Here is a 23740-nt window from a genome sequence, read left to right on the forward strand (position 1 = left end):
TTTTTTAACAGTCTGGTTTCTGAGCCAGGCCGGCTTCACATTAACGTCCCCATGTGATACAAGCGGTGCTCGTTTTTTTTGTTTTGTTTCGTTTTTTCTTGCAAGCTCGGGCCTTCTGAATTTCTCAATCTCGTTCTCCCGGGCCGAGAGAGGTCTGAGGACCTCTGCGGGGCAACATGCAGTGGGGAGTAAGGCAGGTGTAGCAGTAATCAGTCCATGTAGTCATGTTAAAAAAACTACATCTGCATGTCTGTCTACAGTCCATGTCTGCCTGTCCGTCTGCCTGTCGGTCAGTCCGTCATGCATGTGCGCGGGACAACCAGAGAAATTCAGTTTTAGAAAGCAGGGCCTCGTATGAACGTCCAGAGAAAGGCCACTGCTTCGATACAGGCCAGATAAAGAGGCGTGATGAAGGTGTGTGTGAATGGAGTGTGTGAGTGTGCACGTCCTCCATTTCAAGTCCTCTCTGCCACCTGTGTGTGTGTGCAGCGTCCCTTTTATGTTCTCCCTTCTGCACTCTGTGTGTATGTGTGCGTGTGTGTGTGTGGCATGCAGGGCCTGGTCCGTCTGTCTAAGCCATGCAACCTGTCCTTCAGACACACACCTACTCTCTGACATCACAGCCACACATGGACAATGAGGAGGAGGAAGAGGAGGAGGGTGAGCAGGAGGAAGAGCAACCCTTTTTGGCACTTCCAGAAACCTTGGCATGTGACTGGCTCCCCCACCCCTAAACCTGCCCAACCCACTCCCTCATCCCTTAGCCTATATGAAGGGGCCGCCGGGCATACCCAGGAAGTTGGGCGCGCCCATGCTCATGGAAGGGGGCGCCGTTGAGCTGCTCCAGTGCACCTTCATGTGGTGCCTCAGGTTGGACTTGGAGGAGAAGCGCTTGTCGCACTGCTGGCAGGAGAAGGGCTTCTCCTTGGTGTGGATGCGGCGGTGGCAGATTAGTTGGGTGGAGACGCGGAATGACTTGCCACAGTCGGGGCACTGGTAACGTTTGGGCTCGGTGTGGATGCGCCGGTGGTTCTTGAGGGACATCAGGTTGGGGAACTCCTTCTGGCAGGAGTTGCAGAAGTAGGTCCCCGTCTTGTGGCTGTTCTTGTGGTTCAGCAGGGAGCTGGCATGGCGGTACGATCGGCCACACTGGTCACAAACGTGGGCCTTGATGGGCCCACTGTTGCCCCCACGGCTGCGGGTTTTGCCCGTGCCATTGGGGTCGAGTCCTTGCGCCTGCATCAGGGTGAGGTCCAGGCCTGACCCCCAGCCCAGCTCCTGGGAGCCCCCCGGTCGGGGCTGCTGGGACCTGGGCTGGCGAGGCTGCGGTGTCTGGCCATGGGTGATCTCCATGTGAAGCCTGAAGCTGGCCTGGGTGGGGAAGGCACGCTGGCAGGACCGGCAGGTCAGCTCCCGCTGCTTCTGGTGGACACGACGGTGGTTATACAGCTGAGAAGAGACGCGGAAGGCCTTTCCGCAGTCGTGGCAGCGGTGGCGCCGCGTCTCTGAGTGGATACGGCGGTGGTTCTTCAGGGCGAGCAGGTTGGAGTAGGTCTTGAGGCACACAGCGCAGTGGTAGATGCCGACGGTGTGGGTGTTCTTGTGATTGAGGAGGGAGCTGGCATGGCGGTAGGAGCGGCCGCACTGATCACATCTGTGCAGAGACAAAATAAAAAAAGAAGCAGGGAGGAGGGAGGAAGAGAAGGGCACAAAGAAACAGATAGAAGACAAAAGAAAAAAGGATGAGCAACGGAACATAACTGTTTGTTTACAGTCTTCTAGCCAGGTTAATCTCAGTTACTGGTTACCACTTTTTCTTTTACAATAAGTACTGAAGCGTTATTTTAAGCTAGTCATTGTCTAAGGTGGCTAGATCTAGCACATACAGGTATATGATCTGAAATCCGGCTTTAAACTTTTTAAGAAGACTATAAAGTGGTGTACCATTTAAAACTATAATGTCTAGACAGGTCAGGGAAGAAAATTGGTGGGTGGGGGGGGGGCATGGGGAGAAGCTATGAACAAACATTTGGGATTCATGAAGGATACTGGGAGGTATCTGCTGCTCCCTGCACTGCACAAATGAACACAAGCTTCAAATTGCTTCTTATACATCTGAAAACATTTCCAATAAAACAATTTCAGGGGAGATTCTTTCAAAGTCTTGTTTTTGGTGTGTATTAAATTTTGAACATAGTAAAGGCAAATCCATCAAACACATCCAAAGAACATCTTCCTCATCACACTGTAGTGGAAACTACTGTGACTTGGAGCAATAATAACTCTAGACATGTGCAGTGCAGCTAGCTCCAAATACTTCCTGTTCATCCCTGTGAATTAGTCTTACTTTCACCAAGACATCAAAATGCAAGAGCCCCATCAGATAACTTGGGCCTAATACAAATTCTACACTAGTAACTGACCAGTATACTAATACTACCTATATAAGACAATCAAACACAAACAAATAAAACACTACAATCAAATTCATAACAAATGCAAGGAACACAGAACATCATTACTATTTCTTTATAAGCCACACACAAAATACTACTTAATATTGGTGTCAAATCTTAAATTTTTGCCAAGAAAACAAAACAGAAAAAATACATCTAAATATTAAATGCTTGATTGTAGGTAGCCTAGGAAAACTAATGTGTGTGCCATATGCTAACTGAAAGCAAACGGGGTTGACTTATCTGGTCTCTCCACTAATTCAATTTCTCCAAACTTCAGAAAAATCCGAATTCCGGCACGCGTATGGTCCCAAGGAAGCCGGATTGGAGATCATATACCTGTAATAGACATGTAGAGACCTAAATTGATCTTCACTATTTTCTTTTCAACTTCGAAGAATCACAAACAACTGACGAGAACTCACGTGTACCGACACTCTTCGCCCTCTCCAGCGGGTGCAGTGGCGTTCCTCCTGCCTTCCATGCCTACCTGGTTGTCCCCGCAGCGGTGCCTGGCCAGACCGGACCTCCCCTGGAAACTCTTCCCACAGCTGGGACAGCCGAAGGGGGTGGCGCCCTCCTCGTGGACCTTCTGATGATTGCGGAGAAACCTGGCCAGCCGGAAGGCTTTCCCGCATGTGTGGCAGATGTGCTTCTTCCGCTGTGTGTGAATGCGCATGTGGTTGCGTAACGCCATGTAGTTGGTGTAGGGCTTGTCACAGAAGTTGCACCGGAAATCGCCCGTCTTGTGGGTGTGCTTGTGGTTCAGCAGGGAGCTGGCGTGCTTGTAGGCACAGCTGCACAGGTCGCAAGCGTACGGCCTCTCGTCTGAGTCCAGATCCACCGCACGGCTCTCCATGCTAATGGTGGAGCTGTTGACCGAGGCGGCGGAGGAGGAAGGCAGGTGCTGGGCTGGGCAATCATGGGCTGCAAGCTCATCAGCTGTGGCAAAGCCTTCACAGCAGCCATCACACTCAAAATCCATTTGGGCCCCAGGGCCCTGCGGACCCTTGCACAGGCCAGCTGTAGTATGGGTGGCTAGCTGCTTCTGGGTGCGGAAGCCCTTGCCACACTCCTGGCAGTTGTGCTTCTTCTGAGCGAAGTGGAGGCGCAGATGGTTTTTCATGGCCAGCCGGTTGGGGTAGGTAGAGTTGCAAACATTGCAGTGGTACTCCCCAATCTTGTGGAGGTTCTTGTGATTGGCCAGGCTGCCTGCGTGGCGGTACGTCTTTCCACATTCATCACAGGCAAAAGGCCGGCGCCCACCCTCAGATGGGTCAAACTTCTGGGGCCTAGAAGTTCCAGCTGAAGAGTAGGGTTTCTTGAAGCCCTGGTGGCTGTATTTCATGCCCACTGTCTGGCCCTTGGAGGATTCTGCTCTCATACTCTGCATTTGGGAGGGCCCAGGCTGCTGGAAGCGGGAACCGTTGGGGCCGGTACGAACAAGACCTTTGGCCCGGTGCTCCTCATGGAGACGGAGGTGGTTGATTAGCTGCTTTTGGATCTTGAAGGCCTTGCCGCACTCTTCACACTTGTGCCTGCAACAAGGATAGGTAGAAATGAAGAGAAAAGTAAAATCACTTGAGAATATAGAAAATTACTAAGCTCCATCTGTCCATGGCTTCTCTGCACTTCATTCTATGATGATACCATGAGCGGAAATATTTTTAGGAGCACCCAGTAGAATTTAAATCCCTAATATCTGTGGTACTGATAGTTCAATGGGTAATGAAATCCCAATTTTCAAATAGCTAAACTGATAAGACAGGAGTGTTTCCCCACTGGCTTGGGTAAGTGGTCCACCACCCCCAACAGGACCCACTGTCCCACCTGAGAGAAACAAACTATTTTATGTTATCAACCTAATTTATGTGCTCATTCTATTTAAGCTCAGTGTGAGAGTCTCTACTGCATTTTGCTGTCATTTACAGTCACAGTCGTTTTTCTTCCCTTCTGATTGAATTAAAGAACTCAGTGGCCCAAAAGCACACTGGGACACTCAGGAGTTGACAACAAGCAGAGTAAGTGAAGAAGGCAGTGTACAGACGGTCACTCGGCTGAGAACTGGTCGGTGATAAAAATCATTGCAAAGTGAAAAATTTCAAATGCGGACTTCATGTAACTTAACATTATGGCTGAGGGCACAGAATTAATCTGGAATTTCTGTTTTGCCCTGAGGCTTAGGTTGCAGTTTCTTTGTTTAGTTCAGTTACTCGCTCACTTAATGGCTCAGTGTTCAGAAGCGACACAAAGCACTCATGTAGAAACACTGAATGAACTAGAGACCAAATCATTTTGGTCAACAGACTGAAATTAACTGAATCTTCCAAATGAACAGTAACTTCCAGCACTACTCTGCTCTCTATGTTTCACTAAGGGCAGGGCCTGGACCCATCCGCACCCCAACAGCAGTCAATCTCAGGAAAACACTGGATAGGATATCAGTTTTAGTAAGTTTTTATAACCAAATTAATCAAAAAACTTACTAAAAAACAAAGGACAATAAGAATTTATTTTATCAACCCTGTCAATGTAAACTAGACTAACAGCAGTCAAGATAATATCAGCTGAAACAACCTATTTTAATACTGAACTTTGCAATCTTTAGGACTTTAGGCCTAAAAAACCTGGTGCTAGAATTAGGGACCTACCTCTTAAGGTCAAAGTGGGTCCTTTGGTGATTCTTGAGAGCCAGCAGATTGTAGTAGCGTTTCTGGCACACGAGGCAGCGGAAAACACCAGTCTTGTGGGATTTCTTGTGGTTGAGGAGGGAGCAGGGGTGTCTGTAACCTCGTCCACACTGGTCACACTTGTGAGGCCTGTCGCTTTGGTCACCCATCGCCCTGCGCCCATCGCCTCCAACATCGCGGCTTCCCCCGGCGACCCCACCACCATCTCCTCCCGACATCCCTTTGGCTCCATTCAGGCCCTGCTTGCTGAGTGTGCCAGCCCTATTCTTTCCGGGGCACAGGTGTGTTATCAGGTGGTGGCGGTCAGCAAAGAACATGCCACAATCAACGCAAATGTGGTTGCGTCCATCCATCTTGTCACTGCCATTGGCTGAGTTGCTTCCAATGCCCTGGGGCTGCCCGTCTGGCCTCTGCGGGCCGTGGACTAACTGGTGATTCAAGAGGTCCTGCTTTCTGGAGAAGCTTTGACCACAGGTAGAGCATATCATCCTCCAGTCTTGCCCCATACTGGAAGGCCCTGGCCCTGTCGGGTTGTTGGCGTGGCTACGCAGGTGGCTCCTGAGGGCTCTGAGGCTGGCATAGTGGTTGCCACAAACTGAGCACTGGAACACCTCTCCATCATCATCATCTTTGTCATTGTTCCCCATTCTCTTACCTCCACTCTGGGAGTACTGCCGCTGGCTGCTGCCTTCTTTGAGGTTACTGGAGCCTCCAGACGGCAGTGAGGTTCCTCCAGGGCTGTGGTAGTTCATGTTCCCCATGAAGCCATTTGACATGTTGCCCTGCTGCTGCTGTTGCTGCTGCTGGCCACGCCGGGGGCACATGTGTGACTTGATACCAGATATATCGCCATACATTTCACCACAGTCGGCACACATGTGTCTGTCAGCCTGGCGATGTGCCGAGTTGCTCTGGGACAATGAGCTGCCATCAAAGCGGTCATGGAACTCAAGAGAGTCCAATCCACTGCTGTGGCCTCCATCTGGCACAAAGTGGGCAGCATCACCCAGGTTGCCTGGCAGTGAGATGGGAGTGGTGGCACCACTGCCCTCCTGGACATAGCTCTGCTGGGAGTCCAGAGTCAGGGGCTCTGAGGACAGCCAGTCATTGCTGTCGTTACTAAGGGGCTGGTTAGAGGGGCGCCCCTTGTGGCTGCGCAGATGGCTGTGCAGTGCTGCCAGATGAGGGTACTGCTTACAGCAGATGGTGCACTGATAGTGGCCCGTCTGATGGGAGCGCTTGTGGTTGACAAGACTCCCTGCGTGGCGGTAGCTTTTGCCGCACTCCCCACACTTAAAGCGGCGTTCTCCATCATCTGGGGAATTGGCCTGGGGCACCCGGCCTCCAGAAGGAGAGGACACTGAGCCCTGGGATCCAGAGCTCAGCCCGTCTGAGTTGAGGATGGAACCATCCTGGCCATGGGAGCCAGGATGCGGATCATGGGTCAGGTAGTGGACCTTCAGGCTCTCCAAATCTGGGTGTCCTGCGCCACAGTAAGCACAAGTATAGATGGGATTGTTAACTGGAGGACCCATTATGGGGTCGTAAGGGCCTCTCTTCTCGCTGGGCAAGGGTGGCAGAGGCAGGGGGTCACCCAGGGCAGGGGTATATGCAGGGGAGCGAACTGCACTGAGATTGTGAGGCATTATGCCTGGGAAGCTGCGTGTCAGGCCAAGGGAGGACGAGGCTGCGTTGTGCAGCAGGATGTGCTCCTGGAAGTCGGCCTTGTTCGGCAGCGCTACTTGGCACAGGTGGCAGAAGCAGGAGGCTGCGTCGTCACTCTGGGACGACTGGTTGCCACTGCTGCTGCTACTGCTGCTGCTCACCATGGACGCCCCAGGGGTCTTGAACTTGGAGTGGGTCCGCTCGTGGCCGTTGAGGGCAGCCAGGTTGCTGAACTGTTTAAAACACACAGAGCACTTAAAAGTTCCTTGTTGGTGACACTTCTTGTGGTTCACCAGACTACCGTGGTGTCGGTAGGTTCTGTCACACTGATCGCACTTGAACGGCCTGTCCCACGCGTCGTCTGATCCGGGGGAGCCTTTCTTTCCGTGGTCGTCTGTCTCGTGGCTTTGCAGGACACTATGGCCCATGCCACTATTATTCAAATGGGAGCGGCCGAAGCTGTCCGAGAGGTCTTGGGCGAGGCCGTAGTCCCTCTCGTCGTGGCCTCCGTCTTCAACTACCTCTTCAGTCTCTTCTTCTGTTTGTGCACTACTAGGGGACAACGTATGGATGCGCAAGTGGTTTTTCAAGGCCACCGCGTTGGGCAGAGTACGGGTACAAACAGGACACTGGAAAGAACCAACTTCGTGAGATTTTTTATGATTAGCTAAACTGCCTGCGTGCTTGTAGATTCGGCCACACTGTTCACACTCAAAACGTCCGGACTCTTCTTGCTGGTAATGTGCTTTCATATGCTCTAGTAGACTAGGAGTACTCGGGCAAACCATATCACACTCTTTACAGGGGAAACCCTTGGCACGGCTCATATCATGCATTGCCATAGTACTGTGATTGGAATCGGTTGGGAGAAATCACAGTTCACAATACAGTAATGAACAGTGATATGAAGGAGGTGGGGGGGAAACAGCTGGCTTAGCTCTTTAGCTGGGGGTGGAGGCAGCCATTTTCACCCCAACAGCCGTGGGTGCAGGTTCAGCCAATCAGGGCCCACCCTGGCAGGAGGCGGGCCTGGGGGTCACACCAGCCAATGAGGTAACTCTGTGGAGACAAAAGAAGGAAAAACAAGATGCAGGTTACTCTACCATGTTCAGTGGAGAAATAAATACCATTTCAGTGATTCTCAGATTACATTTAGTGTACAAACCACATATAAATACTACACAAGGGGTGTTTGAGTCATTAAAACATATTCTACTGGTTTTGCAGTGAATGGGAGAAAGTGCATTAATATTTCAACTATGCATCACAAGAAAAATTTGATCTTCATTTTTAGTGCTTGGAGAGATGATTGCCAAATTGTGATGCAGGCTATTCATTTCACGGGGGAAAAAACATTACCCAAAGTACAACATCTCAATATTCAATAAATCTTTCATGCCTTCAATCATTTTAAACAGTGAGCGGAGTCACTTTCTAAATTGCAGCTCTCATTTAGAGATTCTTTTGACCTCAAACCTCATTTTGCCCTCAAACCATTCACACATTCACAGCGTTAGGAGTTTCCGCAGTGAGCCCAACGGCCACAAAGCTCACAAGGACACACCTTTGTTGATAGTGTAAAGAGACAAGCCATGCCCTGAACCCCCACCGCCTTCAGAAAACCACTTCAGGCCTCATGTTGTTACTGCCCCTCCCCCTCCTGCATGGTCATTTACAAACAGCAGCTTGCTACAGTAATGTCACCAGCCTGCACAGTAATGTTAATTTCACTATTATAACAAAGTAATTGCCATGATGTTAATTATTCATTCCATTTAAGGTGCCGCGATAAAACCTCTTAAGAGGCACATTGATATTTTATATCATGTGAGACCAGATTCTGCTTTACTGACCGATGAGACATGTAGGGTAATCTGTATCCAGTTTAATAAGCCTTTTCCAAATTAATAAAACCTAAATAAACTAACCTGCGGCAGACTGCAAATGAAAATAATAAAACAAATTGCTGGCTCCATTAGTTAATATGCTTAACAGTAAGATTTAAAAATGCTTGCTGGCCATTTGAATGGATGAATCACTACCTTTTGGGGCAAGCAATCAAATTTAACAACATAAATTAACAAAAACTGCTGACACCCAATTACTTGAATTATCCACATTGCTGGGGCTATGCAGAGCTTTTGCAAACATAATCAAACTTTTGCTGTCCTTTTAAACAGCTAGTTTAAAAAAAAATAATAATGATAATATTAATGACCTTGCTTAAAATTCGATTTTAATTTGTGACTTTTTCTGCCTCGTTTCTTTCTGCTCACCTTTCATTTTTTTTTTATTGACCACAACGACCGCTGGCCCACTACCACTGGTGTCCTTACGTGTCAGTGGTTTCACTTTTCTTATACTTTTGTTTTTATGCAGCTTTACATAGATTTATTTGGCATGGATTTTCAGATGTATGGGATGTAATGTCTTGCACACTGTTTCTGGAAAAAGTGTTACACAAATAAAATATTAGACATTAATATTATTAAATCCCATTTCAGGCTACACTGGACTCTCACCAATCAAATACTGGCTAAGTTAAAACAAACTAACAAAGAAGTCACACAGGAAGACAGCTGTCTGCTCGCTCTCTGAGATCGAGCCAGGTTCCTGGACTATGCCGGGTTCGTCTCAGTTTTCACTGCAGTGAGAGGCGAAGCCGCCCAGCTGCTGGTGGCGGCTGGATCTCAGTGGTTTAATATTGACACACCGCTGTTTGTTCCTGACGTCACGAGACAATGAGGCACCTCCTCCTTTCTTCACGTTTAACAAGCAAAGCATCATGGTAGGACAACGTGCCCCCTTTACCAGGATGTCTACAGGTATCTGACAGTTTAAAAAAAACAAAACAACAACAATGCTTTTTAAAACAGATTTTAGATTAATTCAACACGGACTCTGGACAAATCATGTTTGTCTTATTCAAATAAGCACTGCATTTAAGTATAAAGGTGTACAGAGGTCAGGTCAGGGGTCAGTTTTAGGTAGGAATATGGTTAATATGTTTTTTAATTTCTTTGTAACTGATTTCAAATTGTGTGCTTTTAATTGGCTGTTGTTGTGTCATTGTTTTCTATATCCTAATTTGATGTCTACGGCAGGGCTATTCAACTTAAGATGGCTCAGGGGCCACTCAGCAAAAGTCAGCTGTGTCCAAGGGCCGCAAGCCAAAAGTGTCGGTCCTATTTTGGACCGACACTGGATTAAACAATAATTTTGTCACAGGCTACGTTTGAAACATGCAGACATACAGAAAACAGCTACATTTCCATCCAAGGCCAAATCTCACTGAATAAAAGACTGTCATGCAATGATTAATGATGAAATGATCAAGTTACAACAAAATGAGGCTTCATTCCCAAAATGTGGAGGGAATGTGCAGCTTGCTCAAAGGTTAATACTGAAATTAGGCCACATCACACTCCCTTATTATAAAAAACATTATAAAATAAACAGGCTCCATTCACAAAAGGCTGTGATAGAAATGAACTGTCTACAGACTGTAAGTCAATAATTAGATAAAATAATAATATTTTTATTATATGACAGTGGCAGGACACAAACATGACGCACGAGCCGCATGCGGGTTGAGCAGCCTTGGTCTACGGGAAGCACTTTGTGCATCTCACTTGAAAAGTGCTGTGCAAATAAAATAATTCTTTTTCTTGTTTTTATTCTTATGATAATTATCAACTAGATCGGTGGTTTACAAAGTGTGGTTCCTGAGGTTGTCAGGAAAATGAGAAAAATCTGACATCAACTCAGCGTTCCTGATCTGACCTTTAATCATATAGTTTAATTCACTGTAAATAAAGTTTTCTTGTTATTTTTTGCTACTTCGTGATCACGTTCCTCCCCATGTTTTTGAAGAAATAGCTTGCTCAGGTATCCATGTGCAAAAAAATGTAGGCCTAGTAGGGACTGTGTTTTAATAACACACTGAAATCAGTTGACAAGTATGATCCCTTTCATAATTAAGACAAACTGAGGGCAGAAATCACTTCAAGTGGGGGTCTGGGGATTAAACAGGTGCTGGTGCATCAGGAAACACTGGCGTTCACCAACGATGGCGGTTTCCACCTGGACAGTTCAGGGGACTTTGAGAGGAGCCACCCACGTTACCTGAAAACTACACACCTTCATAGACTTTTTTTTTTTTTTTTTAAGTTTGCATTTGCACGGCCTGAACCTGAGGTGACGAGAGGAAGTGGTTAGTATCCACCGTCATTTCTGCACGAGAGGGAGGACGGCGTGATGGGAGCTGTGTGTTTACAGTGTCGTGGGTCTCGTGACGATAACAGAGTGGGAAAGCTGTCTCCAAAACGCACTGCACCCCGTTCACACCTGTTCTTCGAGCTGTCCGCTCGACCACCTGAGGCGGATGTTAAAACTGTGAACGGAGTCTAAACTGCTGCTGGAATAAACCCAACGGGACTTTTTCCAAAGAACTCGGGACAAGTAAGCACAAGCTGCGTGTCTCTCTGCAGGCTGCAAGTCTGACAGGTGATAAAGAGTCATTAAAGGGTCATTTTCCCAGCAGGTGAGGTGTAGAGCAAGTTTATACCTATTAAAACTCAAGTTTTATCATAACTGAAATGCTGATCCAATGCAGAAGAGCTTGAAACATTTTGACTAAAAGAAACAGACGGATAAATAAAATCAGATCATTTTTTTATTGAAATTGAGACCTCATAAACTTCAATGTAATGTTAGACTGCCAGGCACCTGCTGATGATACGAATGGGATTTACTCCTTAGGTATTGAAACATTCAGCACCAAATTCTGATACTGTGGCATTTTCCAATACTCGATAGTACTGAAGCAATTAATTTGGTGCCTCAGCATGGAGAATGGTGGGCTGGTAACACAAACATTCATTTACATTTAATTAACAGATCTCTTAAAAAGGGGGGCTGCCTAGCTGATGCAGAATACTTGGGCAGGAAGACTTGAACTACACACTTAACACACTTTATTCAGAGTGAACAGAACAGAGAACGATGACAGGAAGGCAAACGTTCACACACACACACACACACACACACACACACACACCCCACCCCACCCTAAAAAAAGCCTTTTTAAACGTGTTTCATCTCAGAGTTGTGATATCGGAACCAAGACAGCAGTCGAAGAGATGAAGTCCCAGAGGCTGAGAAATTAACCATCCACATCATTTTCATTTTCAGGTTTAAGAAAGCGTGGTGCGTTTGGTTAAAATGGGAAAGCGGGGCTGTGCATTTTATCAAAATCTAAGCAACAAATCGAAGTCAGCCAGTGAATGTAATTAATCTTTTGTGTGAAGCAGGAGAGGATGCAGATTACACGGGGGAAGATGACTTCACCCTGACAGGATTACACACATTAGACTGATGCTAAACCTACAGGGGGCCGTTTGAGGGCCTTTTGCCCCCCTTCACATTTCCCTTAAAATCCAGTGTGTACAAGACACGTGCATTTAGCCAATTTGGCCTCACAGTTGGGGAAGGAATCAGCCATTATTGATGATGACAGGGGGGTAAATTCACCCTTTCACAACTTAAAACTCAACTGATACTGCACACACAGAACTGCTATGCATTTACTGTGTTATTAACCAACTGTATGAGGCTTTAATGCCACACATACACAAAAAAAACTTCAATTTCATCCGCTAACCTGCACATGTACTGTTGCATTATGATCTGCAGAACCACACTCGGAGCTGCAGACGCTGTTGAGACTCCAACAGGTGCAGCTTGGTGGGAATAGCAATATCAACTTAGCAATATTAACTTTGTTTTCAACCCCACCTCAGCACAAAATTACACGATGAAAACTGTCTCTGTAACAACTTAAAAATGCATTAATAGAGAAACTATTTGCTAATACGCCACGCCAAAAATAGACCACGCAGTGCTAAAAATATTGTGCTGAATGTGAAAGAGATGTAATGGCAGTTAATGATCATGCCCTCTGTATTAGTGAAGCAATTTGCCTTTTTTAAAAAAATAAAATAAAAGTGGAAATCCTAACGGTAAAAACGGATCTCATTCTGATCTGTTTTTGGGGAAACAGAAAAACAAGAAATTTGACCTGGTGGGTCAACACGAGCAGACGTATTTCCACACAACATTAAGAGGTAGCCTGACACATAAAACAGAATAAAAAACACAATAAAAAAAGACCGGGGACATTAAAGGCGCTTGCTAGATTTTTCAGTCCACTTCACAGTTTAATATTTTACACTCCAGTCTGCTGCCCGCATGTTTCACCTGAGGCCCTTATTAACGCACTGCTAATGCCACCCGATTAAAATTTACCACCAGTTTCAGCGCTGAAATAAACCTGGAGAGTAAAGCAGGGCTGAAAACGTTTAGAGGCGCCCTGCTGCTGTATTTAACACTCACGGCTGTAATTACATGTATTCTGACAGCTTGAAAGCAGAGAATTCGATTTAAGCGTGAATAATCACATTTAAAGCCACATCTATTGTCCAACATCTCCTTTTTCATCTGTAGTTATGATCCCGTGCCACGAGCTTCCACAGCGTTTTTTCTTAAAAAACGAGAGACAAGAAACAAGTGTCTTGGATGCAAGAAAAATTTCGGAAGACATTCTGACAATAAAAGTGCTCAACTCAACTCAAAAACATGTTTCTGACACCTAACTGTGTGTGTATGCTCACTTTTATATGCTGATAAATCCGTGCATAATCTGGTTTTGAGAGCAGAAGTTCATTTTAAGACATGACAGCATTTTCAAGACCTGCTACAAAGAATCCAGCTGTATTCGTCTATTTCAAACCTTAAATGCAATGGAGACATTTTATCTAAATTTAAGACAATAATGCTTCAAAAGTATTATTAGTTATCAAATGCAAACTGAATTTCAAATCGGTCATCTTAATCTTACATTTCTGTGTGTTTTAGACGGTTTAACAGCTTCAGCTTTTATCATTTGAGATATTTTCAGATGTTCCCGTCCCTCGACCGCTCCCCAAACGCATAACTGCCAGTAATCAGATTAGCAGTCACTTAAAGAGTGGAGGTGATTATAACGAGTCGGATGCTGGTTATAATTTTAAGCAGCTAATCTGGAATCTGTAACGGATTACACTCAGGACGTAATCTGCCCCACCGCGTGCACGTGCACGCGGTGCACGTGCACGTGCAACCAAAGACAGAGGCGGCTAATGGAGCTGCAGAGTTCAGAATGAGTAAAACCCCTCCCCCAAAACACACACACACACACACTCCATGGCTTGTGGTAGAGCACCACAAACACACCACCGCTGCCAAATCACAAGAACCTTCCGGCTTCCCACTCACTCGGCCATGAAATCCAGTGACCCTGTTCCCTGACTTTCCAGGTCCTGCGTGGTGAAATCCAAGGCCTCGGCACGTGAACGTTTCGGGGCGAGGCGGCACATCGGCCGCCTGCGCTGCACCGACTCAAACACGAGCACGCGCCGCAGGGTTTTGATGATAATGATAATAATAATCATAATAATAATGATGATGATAATAATAATAATAATAATAATAATAATCATATTTATATAGCACTTTTCATACAGAATGCATCTCTAAGTGTTTTGCCTTCTAAAACACAGAAGGTCCTCAAGCAAATAAGACTCAGCCTTTAAATACAGAGACTCAACTCTTCCTTATTTTCGTTTTTTTTGTTGTTTTGTTGTCTCAGTCTGTCTGCCCATCAAAAACTGCACTGGCACAAGTTTCCATGCTGATAGAGAAAATTAATAGTGATCAAATCAATCATAATCAACTGCATCAGTCAACAAATACATTTTGAGCTTTTAAAAGGAATAAAATCCATGAAGACGGCTGCATAAAGATTTTAACAGCTGGCAGATATGAAACACGGTGGGGCTTTGTCTGGCCATGAGAAATCACACAGGTGTGTCTGGTTAACCGAAGCTCTTGTCACTTCATTATTCTGTAAAATAGGAAGGGCCAACATCAGCTTTAAAAGCAAAAATGATTTTCAATCTGAAAAGTATTTTTATTGCCAATATTTGGTTGATTGTGAGATCTGGACTTTGCCTTCGGTCATATTAGCAAAAGAACCAAACTGACAAGGCGTTTTGTTTAGGAAACACGTAATTACCTTCAGGCACACCTGTGTGACAAGCAGAACCTGTTTTCCACCTATACTGGATACAAAAATTGGATATTGGTATGGGCGTTAATATCAACCATGACAGGTGGAGAAAATATCAGTATCAGCTAAAAACATCGCTCCAGCCCTACCGCACACGGCAGAAATGACAAACCATTCAATTACTAAACACCTCACGTGAATACGTCCACATTCACAGTCAATTTCAGGGTTTCCCCTCATCAGGTTTAAAAAAAAAAAAAAAAAAAAAAAAAAAGGCTGAAGGCTGTGATAGAAGATTCAATGGGTCGATTTTCAGGACGGCACTTTGAGGGATGCTGATCCGTTTGGGAGCTGTGTGATAATTTTTTAAAATGAGCTTTCAAGGTGTCAGTAGTCTGGATGCGTTCTCAAACTTTCAAGGATTTTCAAGGCCTTTGAGCCCCATCCCGCCTCAGCCTGACCACCCGGCCCGGCCCGGCCCGGCCCGGCCGGCCATCTGGACTCGCCTGCAGCCTCATCAAGTCAATCAAGGAGAGAGAGCAGGGCAGCAGTGCCAGATGGACCCCGGCATCACCGAAAACACACACACACAAAAAAAAAAAACCCTACCGACAGCATTTCCTCCTTCAGCTGCTGTTTACACTGCTGAGGCCCAAATGAATTCAGAGGCTGACAGAGGAGGACGAGGAGGAGGAGGAGGAGGAGGAGGAGGAGGAGAGAAAATGGGGGAGACGGAGACAAAGAAAGACAGAAAATGGGGGAGTAGCGAGACAGAAAATTGGGCAGCCAGAGGGGTAAAAATGAAGACGGAAAGGGAGAAAGAGGAAACCAGGGTGGGAGGGTTGGGGGTGGGTGGGCAAGAGAAATTAGAAAGGGGGGGGAGGGGAGATGGAGGGGCGAGAGACAGAGGAGGAAGGTCAAACAGAAAAAGAGAGAGCGAGAGAGAGAGAGAGGCAAGGAGAGAGAAAATGGCAGGGACGGGAGCGAGTAAAAAGGGGCGAGCGTGAGGTAGAGAGAGAGAGAGAGAGAGAGAGAGAGAGAGAGAGAGAGAGAGAGGGGAGGGGCGGTGGGAGGTGGACTGCCCAGGTTGGGGGAAAAAAATGAAAGAAAAAAAAGGAAGGGGAAAAAAAAAAGAGTCCGCTGCTCAAAGGGAAGCGAGTGGGGGGGGAGAAAGGTGTGTAAGAGAGATTTTGATTGGCGGGCGGAGGAAAATGGTGGGCTGGGGGCAGGGGCAGACACACACACACACACACACACACACACACACACACACACAGCTGACAGAGCCTGATGAGCTGCGGCCTGGCAGGTAGGCTGCAGCAGTGAAAACAGAGGCAACACAGGCAGTCTCTCTCACACACACACACACACACATCCTGTAGGGACAAAATACTGGATTTCTGTAGACACACACACACACACACACACACACACACACACACACACACACACAACAAGAGAAATTAAAACTGTCTTTGATTAAATGAATCCTGCATTAAATCAGTCCAATTCTCTATTTCAACCTGAGTGTCCAAACCTTCAATCAAACAGTCACATGACCTGCTGACCCTCAGGGACGGCAACCAAAGACGACCAAAACTTAAAAAAAGATTTGTGAGTTTTCATGCTGTAAATTATTATAGATTACAGCTGTAAATTTCCAGTAAATAAACCGATAAAACAATGCAACTGCAATCCGATCCGCTACTTTAGTGGAAATGCTCATTTCTGCATGATAATTTTCATCTTCACGGTAAGAACTATTAAAATGGCAGTGATGTGATCACCGCTGGGATCTGCACCGAGCAGAAATGTTGTCTTACATGCGGAGAACAGCGTTTGCAGGCCAAGTCAAACTGTAACGTGTCACATTATATCTCATATTTCAAAAAAAAAAACAAAAAAAAAAAAACTGCTGCTCCACTGAATTGGACACTGCGCTGGGTTAGACTGCAAATTCAGTATCGTTTCAATTAATCGTTCAGCTCCAGCGGTGGAGCTCCTCTGAGAGAAATAAAATAGAAAAGTTAAAGACGGAAGCCCAATAATTCACACAGGACGGGTTTTACCTGGAGAACTCTGGTAATCTGTAATAATCACTGAGTTTGTCTGTGATTTTAATCCCGTTAATCTCCCATGTCTGTGATTTGTAAAGTAAAAATTCCAGTGCAAATTAGCAGCCATATTTCGGAAACACTGAGGTCATCTGATAATATTAGTCCTGTTTGAATCGGCACCTCTTTGATTTGAGATGGTACAGATGTTTTTTTTTTTTTTTTTGGAAAGGTTTTTTTGTTTTCTCTGTGCCTTTTTTCTGCCCCTGCAGTGGAAATTATAAATGAAAGTTTTGACAGCAATTTTAGGTCCAAATTCTTTAGGCATGAAGATCCATTTGCAGAAATCGTGCACCTGAGTTCTTGAAAGATGACGATGATGATGGATGGCGTGGCGGCGTGACAGCGTGCGCATCAAGGAATATTTTTCTATCTTTCAACAGGCTCAACACACACATCACTTTGAGCTGCTTGGAGCCTTAACATTTTCAATCATAACTGGTGGGGTTCATGTCAGTAAATCTGAGTAAAAAACAGACTCTGGTTGTCCCGTTTGAATGCACCACACAAAACACAGACATGAAGATGGGGGCGGGGGGGTTAAGTTCAAAATCACATGACGTCTCCAGGTAATATTAGTCCTGTGCTGAAAGGGCTTAAAGCACCGATCATGCTCAATTATTTGCCTGCAAACCCAAATGAAGGGGGAAAACATATCTGGGGCTGTTTGTGTGAGGAACTGAACCACCATGTCACCTCCATTAAGAACTACAGAGCTCGCAAGGGTTTTTCTCACCTGGAAAGCACATTTTAAAATATATCACGGAAAAGGGCTGATTCCTTTACAAAGCTCCAGCTGAATGCGCACACACACACACACACACACACACATCCAAAACTAAAAACAACATCACAAGTGTGAACACGGTCTGCATGGCGGCTTGATTTACACAGGGAGTTAACTCAAACGATACCGACAAAATCAGGCTCACAATTACACTCAAGTGTCTTTATATGGACGTGCACCAGCAGCTCAAACTGGTCACTGACGGAGACCGGTTTCAGTTTGGACCTTTGATCCAACATGGGCTCAACACGTCATCAGACGGAGAGCAGTAAAAACCCGGATGAAGAGCTGACGTTGGCTCCGGTCTCGCTCCAACAGTCCCTGAACTTCTGTCATCCCTGTGCCGCTCAGCATCTGAACGCTAGCTAACCACATTCCCAGCTTTTCCATAACAAAATAAAAACGAGCCACTGACACGAGAGCTCGACTGCCGTACTGACATTTTTCTGTCTTTAAACTGAAGCGGCTTTGGCTGATAGGTCTCTCCAAATCTGAAAATGACCGCATTAAAAAGAACTATTACTACAGTCGAAACAAAATCAACAACAACAACAAAATATAAAGTCTAAATGTTAAAAATACTGAACTTTCATTTCTGTAAGGCCTCCTGCACGGCTGCACAAAGCGCTTTAATTTATCAAATTTGCAGTTTGGCATTATCACAGTTCGGTGTGACAATGTGATTTATTTCCAAATATTCTCGTATTTGTTTAAGGTTTAATTTGTGTGTGACTTACAATATCTCACAGTGTGTCCTTCTGGAAGACATTATGCGACACACTGAATGACTGCCCAGCCCTGCCTTAACACTGGCAGCAGAAAACTACAGAACATCGACATGTATCTGTTCCCTAAAGCCTTCGTGTCGGTTCCTAAAGCGTCCGGTCGTCTCCGCGGGCCCCTGAAGCCACATTTAAACACAAGTGTAAACAGAGCCGAGGAGGACTGGGAGGAAGAGAGTTTCCTAAACAAACTGGGGAGGAAAAAAACAGATTCCAGGCTTTGTGTGTGTGTGTGTGTGTGTGTGTGTGTGTGAGAGCAGCTGTGTTTGATCCATTTGAGCTGTCACAGAGTTGATGTGGATCGGTATTTTAATGCTGTTTACAAGTCAGACCAACAAACACCAGTCATACACAAACGGGATAATAACGTTCCTCCATATTGATTTCAAAATCCCACACCTTCATTATTCGAGTGGATGTGAAGGAGCTGGTTGGTAATGTGACCGTCGACCGGCTCGCATCACTCTGCAGCTGTGGATTATTACCATTATTGTTATTATTACCACTGCAAATACATCACAACAGGTCAAAGTTCAGCCGGGATACATCAAGCTATTTCTCTCTCATATACATTCCTCAAATCCCCAAACCGTGAAGATGCAGGAATCATCCAGTTAACTTTCAACATTTTACAACTCACAGAAAAGAAGGGCAAATAAGACAAAACTACTGAAGAGAAGCAGAAATTCAGGCCAAAGCATGAGGGGTAAAAAAAGTTACAGGCTGTTTATATGTGAGGGAGAAAAAATCTAGTTAGAGTCTGATAACTGGTAACTAATATTAGACTTGTGTATTTGTGCACAACATGGCTTATTTTCATCACCATTCCCAAAATAGCCCCCTGAAAAAAAAAAAAAAAAAAAAAAACTAAAAACTAAAACTGCTAGAGAAAGAAACATGCAACCACGCAGCCGTTTCCTAAATAAACAAGCATCAGAAATGGCTTGAGCCTCCATGTGGCTGTGAACAGGTACAGTGATGAGACTGGAGGAGAGCCTTAATAGCAAATCCTTCCGATTTCTTTCATAAACATGAGACAAAAAGGTGAACAAATCTGCATAAAAAATATACTGGATCATTAGTGATTTTTTAAATACCTATTGATTAGATAGATAGATAGATAGATAGATAGATAGATAGATAGATAGGGCTATTAATTAAAATGATTCATTTACACATCAGATCAGTGATGCTAGATCGATGTCAGTTGTGTTTGACTGTTTGTGAAGCATGGGGGTAAGGTGATGAACAAATTTTCAAGAACTGACCTGCAAATTTGCAAAAAAAAAAAAAAAAATGGAAAGTTACAAATGACCACAACATTAGTTAAAAAAATTAATTAAATAATGATCGATAAATATTTCCCCTGACACTTCAAAAACATTAAATAAAGTGATTTTTGCAAAAGGGGTGAAATCAAACCTTTCAAAATAAAAGCTCACCTATGGGCTCCTGGATGTCAAAGAGTTAAACTGTGTCGGCGTTCAAGCAGCAGCAGCAGCTTAAATAAGGCCTGATGAGCCTCTGAACGGGCTGCTAACTACAAGCAGACCCTCTCGCTTGATGCAGAGAAACAGCCTGGTTACGATGCAGGAAACACACACACACACACACACACAGCTACAGCTCTCATTAGGCTACAGTGGGGTTTTACACATGCAGACGAACTCAAACAGTGTGTGTAGTGGAGTTTTAAAAAAAAAAAAAAAAAAAAAAAACCCTCCCTGAGGCCCGGTGCTGCAGGGCCGCCCCGGGACGAGCCGCAGCCAGGACGGATGGATTCCTGCGCGCGGGGATCACCCGTGTGCCCTCGCCACCCCGTACAAGGACACACTCTGAAGGAAAACAGGCCCGGAGAGCCGCCGCCAGGGTCTGAGTCACAACCTGAAACTGTGGAAACTCCGTCTGTCTGTGAAAAAACCCTTTGTGGCTCTGACTGTGAACCCTGCTAGACAAATAATGCATCATCATCATCATCATCGTCAGCAGCAGCAGCAGCAGATTATCTGTTGCGGTACACCGAGCACACTGATCTGGTGTCTCCTGTACTTTCTTCCTGAACAGATTCCCCAACAGGAGTGAGGCTCAAACGATTCACCCACCGAAAGAAACTTAATGGATTCTCACTTTGATAATCAATTAATCATTTCAGTTGTTTATCCAGTGGAAATTGTAAAAAATACATTGGTTACAGCTTTATAAATGAAATTACTTGCTGTTCTCCGTTGATGTTGTTCGGAAATGAAAACTTTGGGGCTTTTTGGCCGCCAGTTAGACTAAGGAAGCAGTTTGAAGACGTCACGTTGGGCTCTGGGAACGTTTTATGGAAGAAAATAGTAATTGATCATTTGTAAAAAATAAATAAATAAATAAAAATAGGATCGACAGATTAATCGCCAGAGAGGATAACCATTAGTTGCAGCCCAACACAGGAGCATCTGCCATCTCGGAGGCTGCTGTTATCCAAAACCAAGACAGACACACTAATCGATCGGCCAGTGACCAGAAATGGATGATTTTTGCAGAATTTAGACAGATTTATACTGGCCAGACAAACTGCATGTCACTGATTACAACCACCAATAGTTTTCCTAGACTTTTTCCCCCAGAACAAACCCTTCACAAGGTCCAAAACATAAAGAAAGAGAAACAACACACCTGTGACGTGAGAAGATGTTTTCTTTTGCACCACATGAGATCCGTGCATTGCATTTTAGTTTTGTAAAAGTTAGGCTACTGGAAGTGTGAACGCATACTTCAATCCATTTCATCTCAGTTGCATTTACCTCTGAGGGCCGTCACTTTTTTTCCCCCATGCAAACCGTTAACGAGTCTGCACTTTTGTTTTATTCGGAAAACAAAGATCTTTTATTTTAATGTGAGAAATCAGTAAAATCTTTGATTCATGTTCGGCAAACTTGAAGCTGTGATAAAATAAGGTTTTAAAAATGATTTAATTCTGTTAATTGGTAAACTAAAGAAAACTGGTTTTGGGATCATGCGGGCCTGAGGGAGCTGAAGCCCACTTCTCTTTTGGACGATGAGGACAAAATCAAATATCACAGTATCTCTGAACGTACAGTTTGATGCCTGCGTCGAAAAGATGACTATTGATGCTTTTGCTTCCTAAGGTGTTTACACCAGACATTTTTGATGAAGTCATTTGTGCCGTGGATCTGATGAACAAGCAGGTAGAGGCAAATAACACAACAGCTTCAACAGTCTAATAAGATCAAATCACATCCCTTACGTGTAATGCAGCATCATCATATTCATATAAAATCACTGCATCAGCCAGCCGTACACCGAGCGACTCAAACCCTTCAAAGTACCACACGGCAGCACCAGGCTGCAGGGAATTGAACCCCTAACCTCACGGTTTCAGCTGGACAGAGCAGCTACAAAGACAATGCTTTGAATGCAGCGCATTTTCAGAGACAAAAACTAAAAAGTGCACAGAGGCGGTGTGTTCACATGCAAAACTTTGAGCCAGTTAAAGGTAAAGAAAAAAAGTGAAAAACTGCAGGACAAAAGAAAGAAAAGGTTGCTGCTCCTTCTGTGGTTTATTCAGAGACACTTCAGAACAAAAACTCACTGCTACTTCAAAACCACAGACAGATGAACATTAAACACACAATGCTTCCCCCTTCGGATATAAACTGCAAAAAATGATAACTGATGGTGAGGAAAATCTCATCACAGTCAGCATCTTTATAGAATCTCACCCTTCAGACAAAATGACACAACTCAAATGCTGCAAATGGTTAAATCAATACTGCATTATTATTCAAGCATCACTACTTCTCTATTTGCGCAGCCTGTTCATAAAAAGACTGATACTCTGTAGGTAAACAACAGGGTCAGGCTTATGAGGAGAAACTTGAATTAAGCAAACTCACAAAGTGGATAGACGAGCTGTTTAATAATAATAGGAGAAATAATTCCGTTGCATTATAAATGAAGCATTTCATTCACAAACAGATTTGAATCAGGCCTCTCGCCAACGACCAATCAAAACCCTTTCACTTTTTTTCCAACTTTTTTTTTTTCCATCTGTGAGCTTGGAGCCGAGATAATGTAAACAAACCAAAAGAAGTAAATAGAAGAAAACAGCGGCATGGTTGCAATTAAAATCGACGCCATTTCATCCATCGCTCTGTTGTTTCTACAACTTGTTTGAGTAAAAAAAAAAAAAAAAAAAAAAAAATCTTTATTTGCCATGGAATGAGAGAAATCCCCGACCCCCCGTGTCTGTTCTGTTCTGTTTACACACGCGTTGTTTTGATTTTCAGCCGAGAAGAGCCGCGGCTTCGGCAAATCATAACGCATAAAACCTGAAAACTTATCGACCAAAAACGAAAAAGAAACGCCGCATTGTGTGCAAAGATAACGCCAGCTCTGGTTTTAAAAACGCCGATGCAACCCAAACACAGTCCCCCTGACCTTGGCTCGTCTTTTCTCCGCCGGGTTCAGCCCAGCTTCAGTGTGTCGGGACAAAAGCGGGGCATCCTCACCGCCGACATTTCCTTCGGCCGACTCCCCGATTTGGGCTGAGCCGCGGCCGGGAGAAGGGACCGGCCGGGCGGCTCTGGAGCCCCGGGCCGCGGCGGGGAGCCTCCAGCCGCGAAAAAACGCCCCTGCTTTCGGCTTTCAGCATTGCCGACATGACGCTGTGTTTTCCAGTGCAGCGACAACACCTACAGACCTCAGCCCACTTTCACACAGACACCATTTCCATCGGAAAATGGCTTTCGAGCAGCGAGCCATTTTCCCCCCGTGCTAGCGGACAGGCTAACGCATCAGTCCGGCTCATGTAGCCCTGAATGCTAACTAACTCACTGCCTCACTCCGCTCCTAAATAAATAAATACAGTGTGTGTGAACGGAGCGAGTAGCCTTGCCGGCTGTTTTCACCATAAATCGCTGTGTTAGGTGGCCATCGGGGTGAAATATAAAATGAAATTGCAGGCTATGCGGCCGAGCTAACGCTAGCTAGCATTAGCGGCTAACTAGCGAGCGAGCTAGCAACCCCCCGCGATGATAGAAAGAGGGGAAAACGGAAGTCCTAAAAGCCGTATTACACCATAATAATAATAATAAACCAGCAAACACGCATAACACACATTTGCACAACACTGTG

General features: G+C 45.2%; 1 protein-coding gene across 3 annotated transcripts in view; it reads right to left on the reverse strand.

Annotated features, from left to right (window-relative positions):
* LOC115363828 (zinc finger protein 646) overlaps positions 1 to 23740 on the reverse strand; it is a 37558-nt gene that overhangs the window by 13161 nt on the left and 657 nt on the right. For 2 of the 3 annotated variants that reach the window (XM_030058147.1, XM_030058149.1), the window contains exons 2-4: positions 5108 to 7870; positions 2882 to 3994; positions 792 to 1654 (exon numbers count right to left, since the gene is read on the reverse strand). In XM_030058147.1, the coding sequence (XP_029914007.1) occupies positions 792 to 1654; positions 2882 to 3994; positions 5108 to 7653 (4522 nt within the window). In that variant the 5' untranslated portion in view covers positions 7654 to 7870. The remainder of the gene's footprint in view (positions 1 to 791; positions 1655 to 2881; positions 3995 to 5107; positions 7871 to 23740) is intronic. The other variant, XM_030058148.1, reaches the window with a different exon arrangement.

The sequence above is a fragment of the Myripristis murdjan genome, chromosome 8 (assembly GCF_902150065.1).
Source record: "Myripristis murdjan chromosome 8, fMyrMur1.1, whole genome shotgun sequence".
In the NCBI taxonomy this organism is placed as follows: domain Eukaryota; kingdom Metazoa; phylum Chordata; class Actinopteri; order Holocentriformes; family Holocentridae; genus Myripristis; species Myripristis murdjan.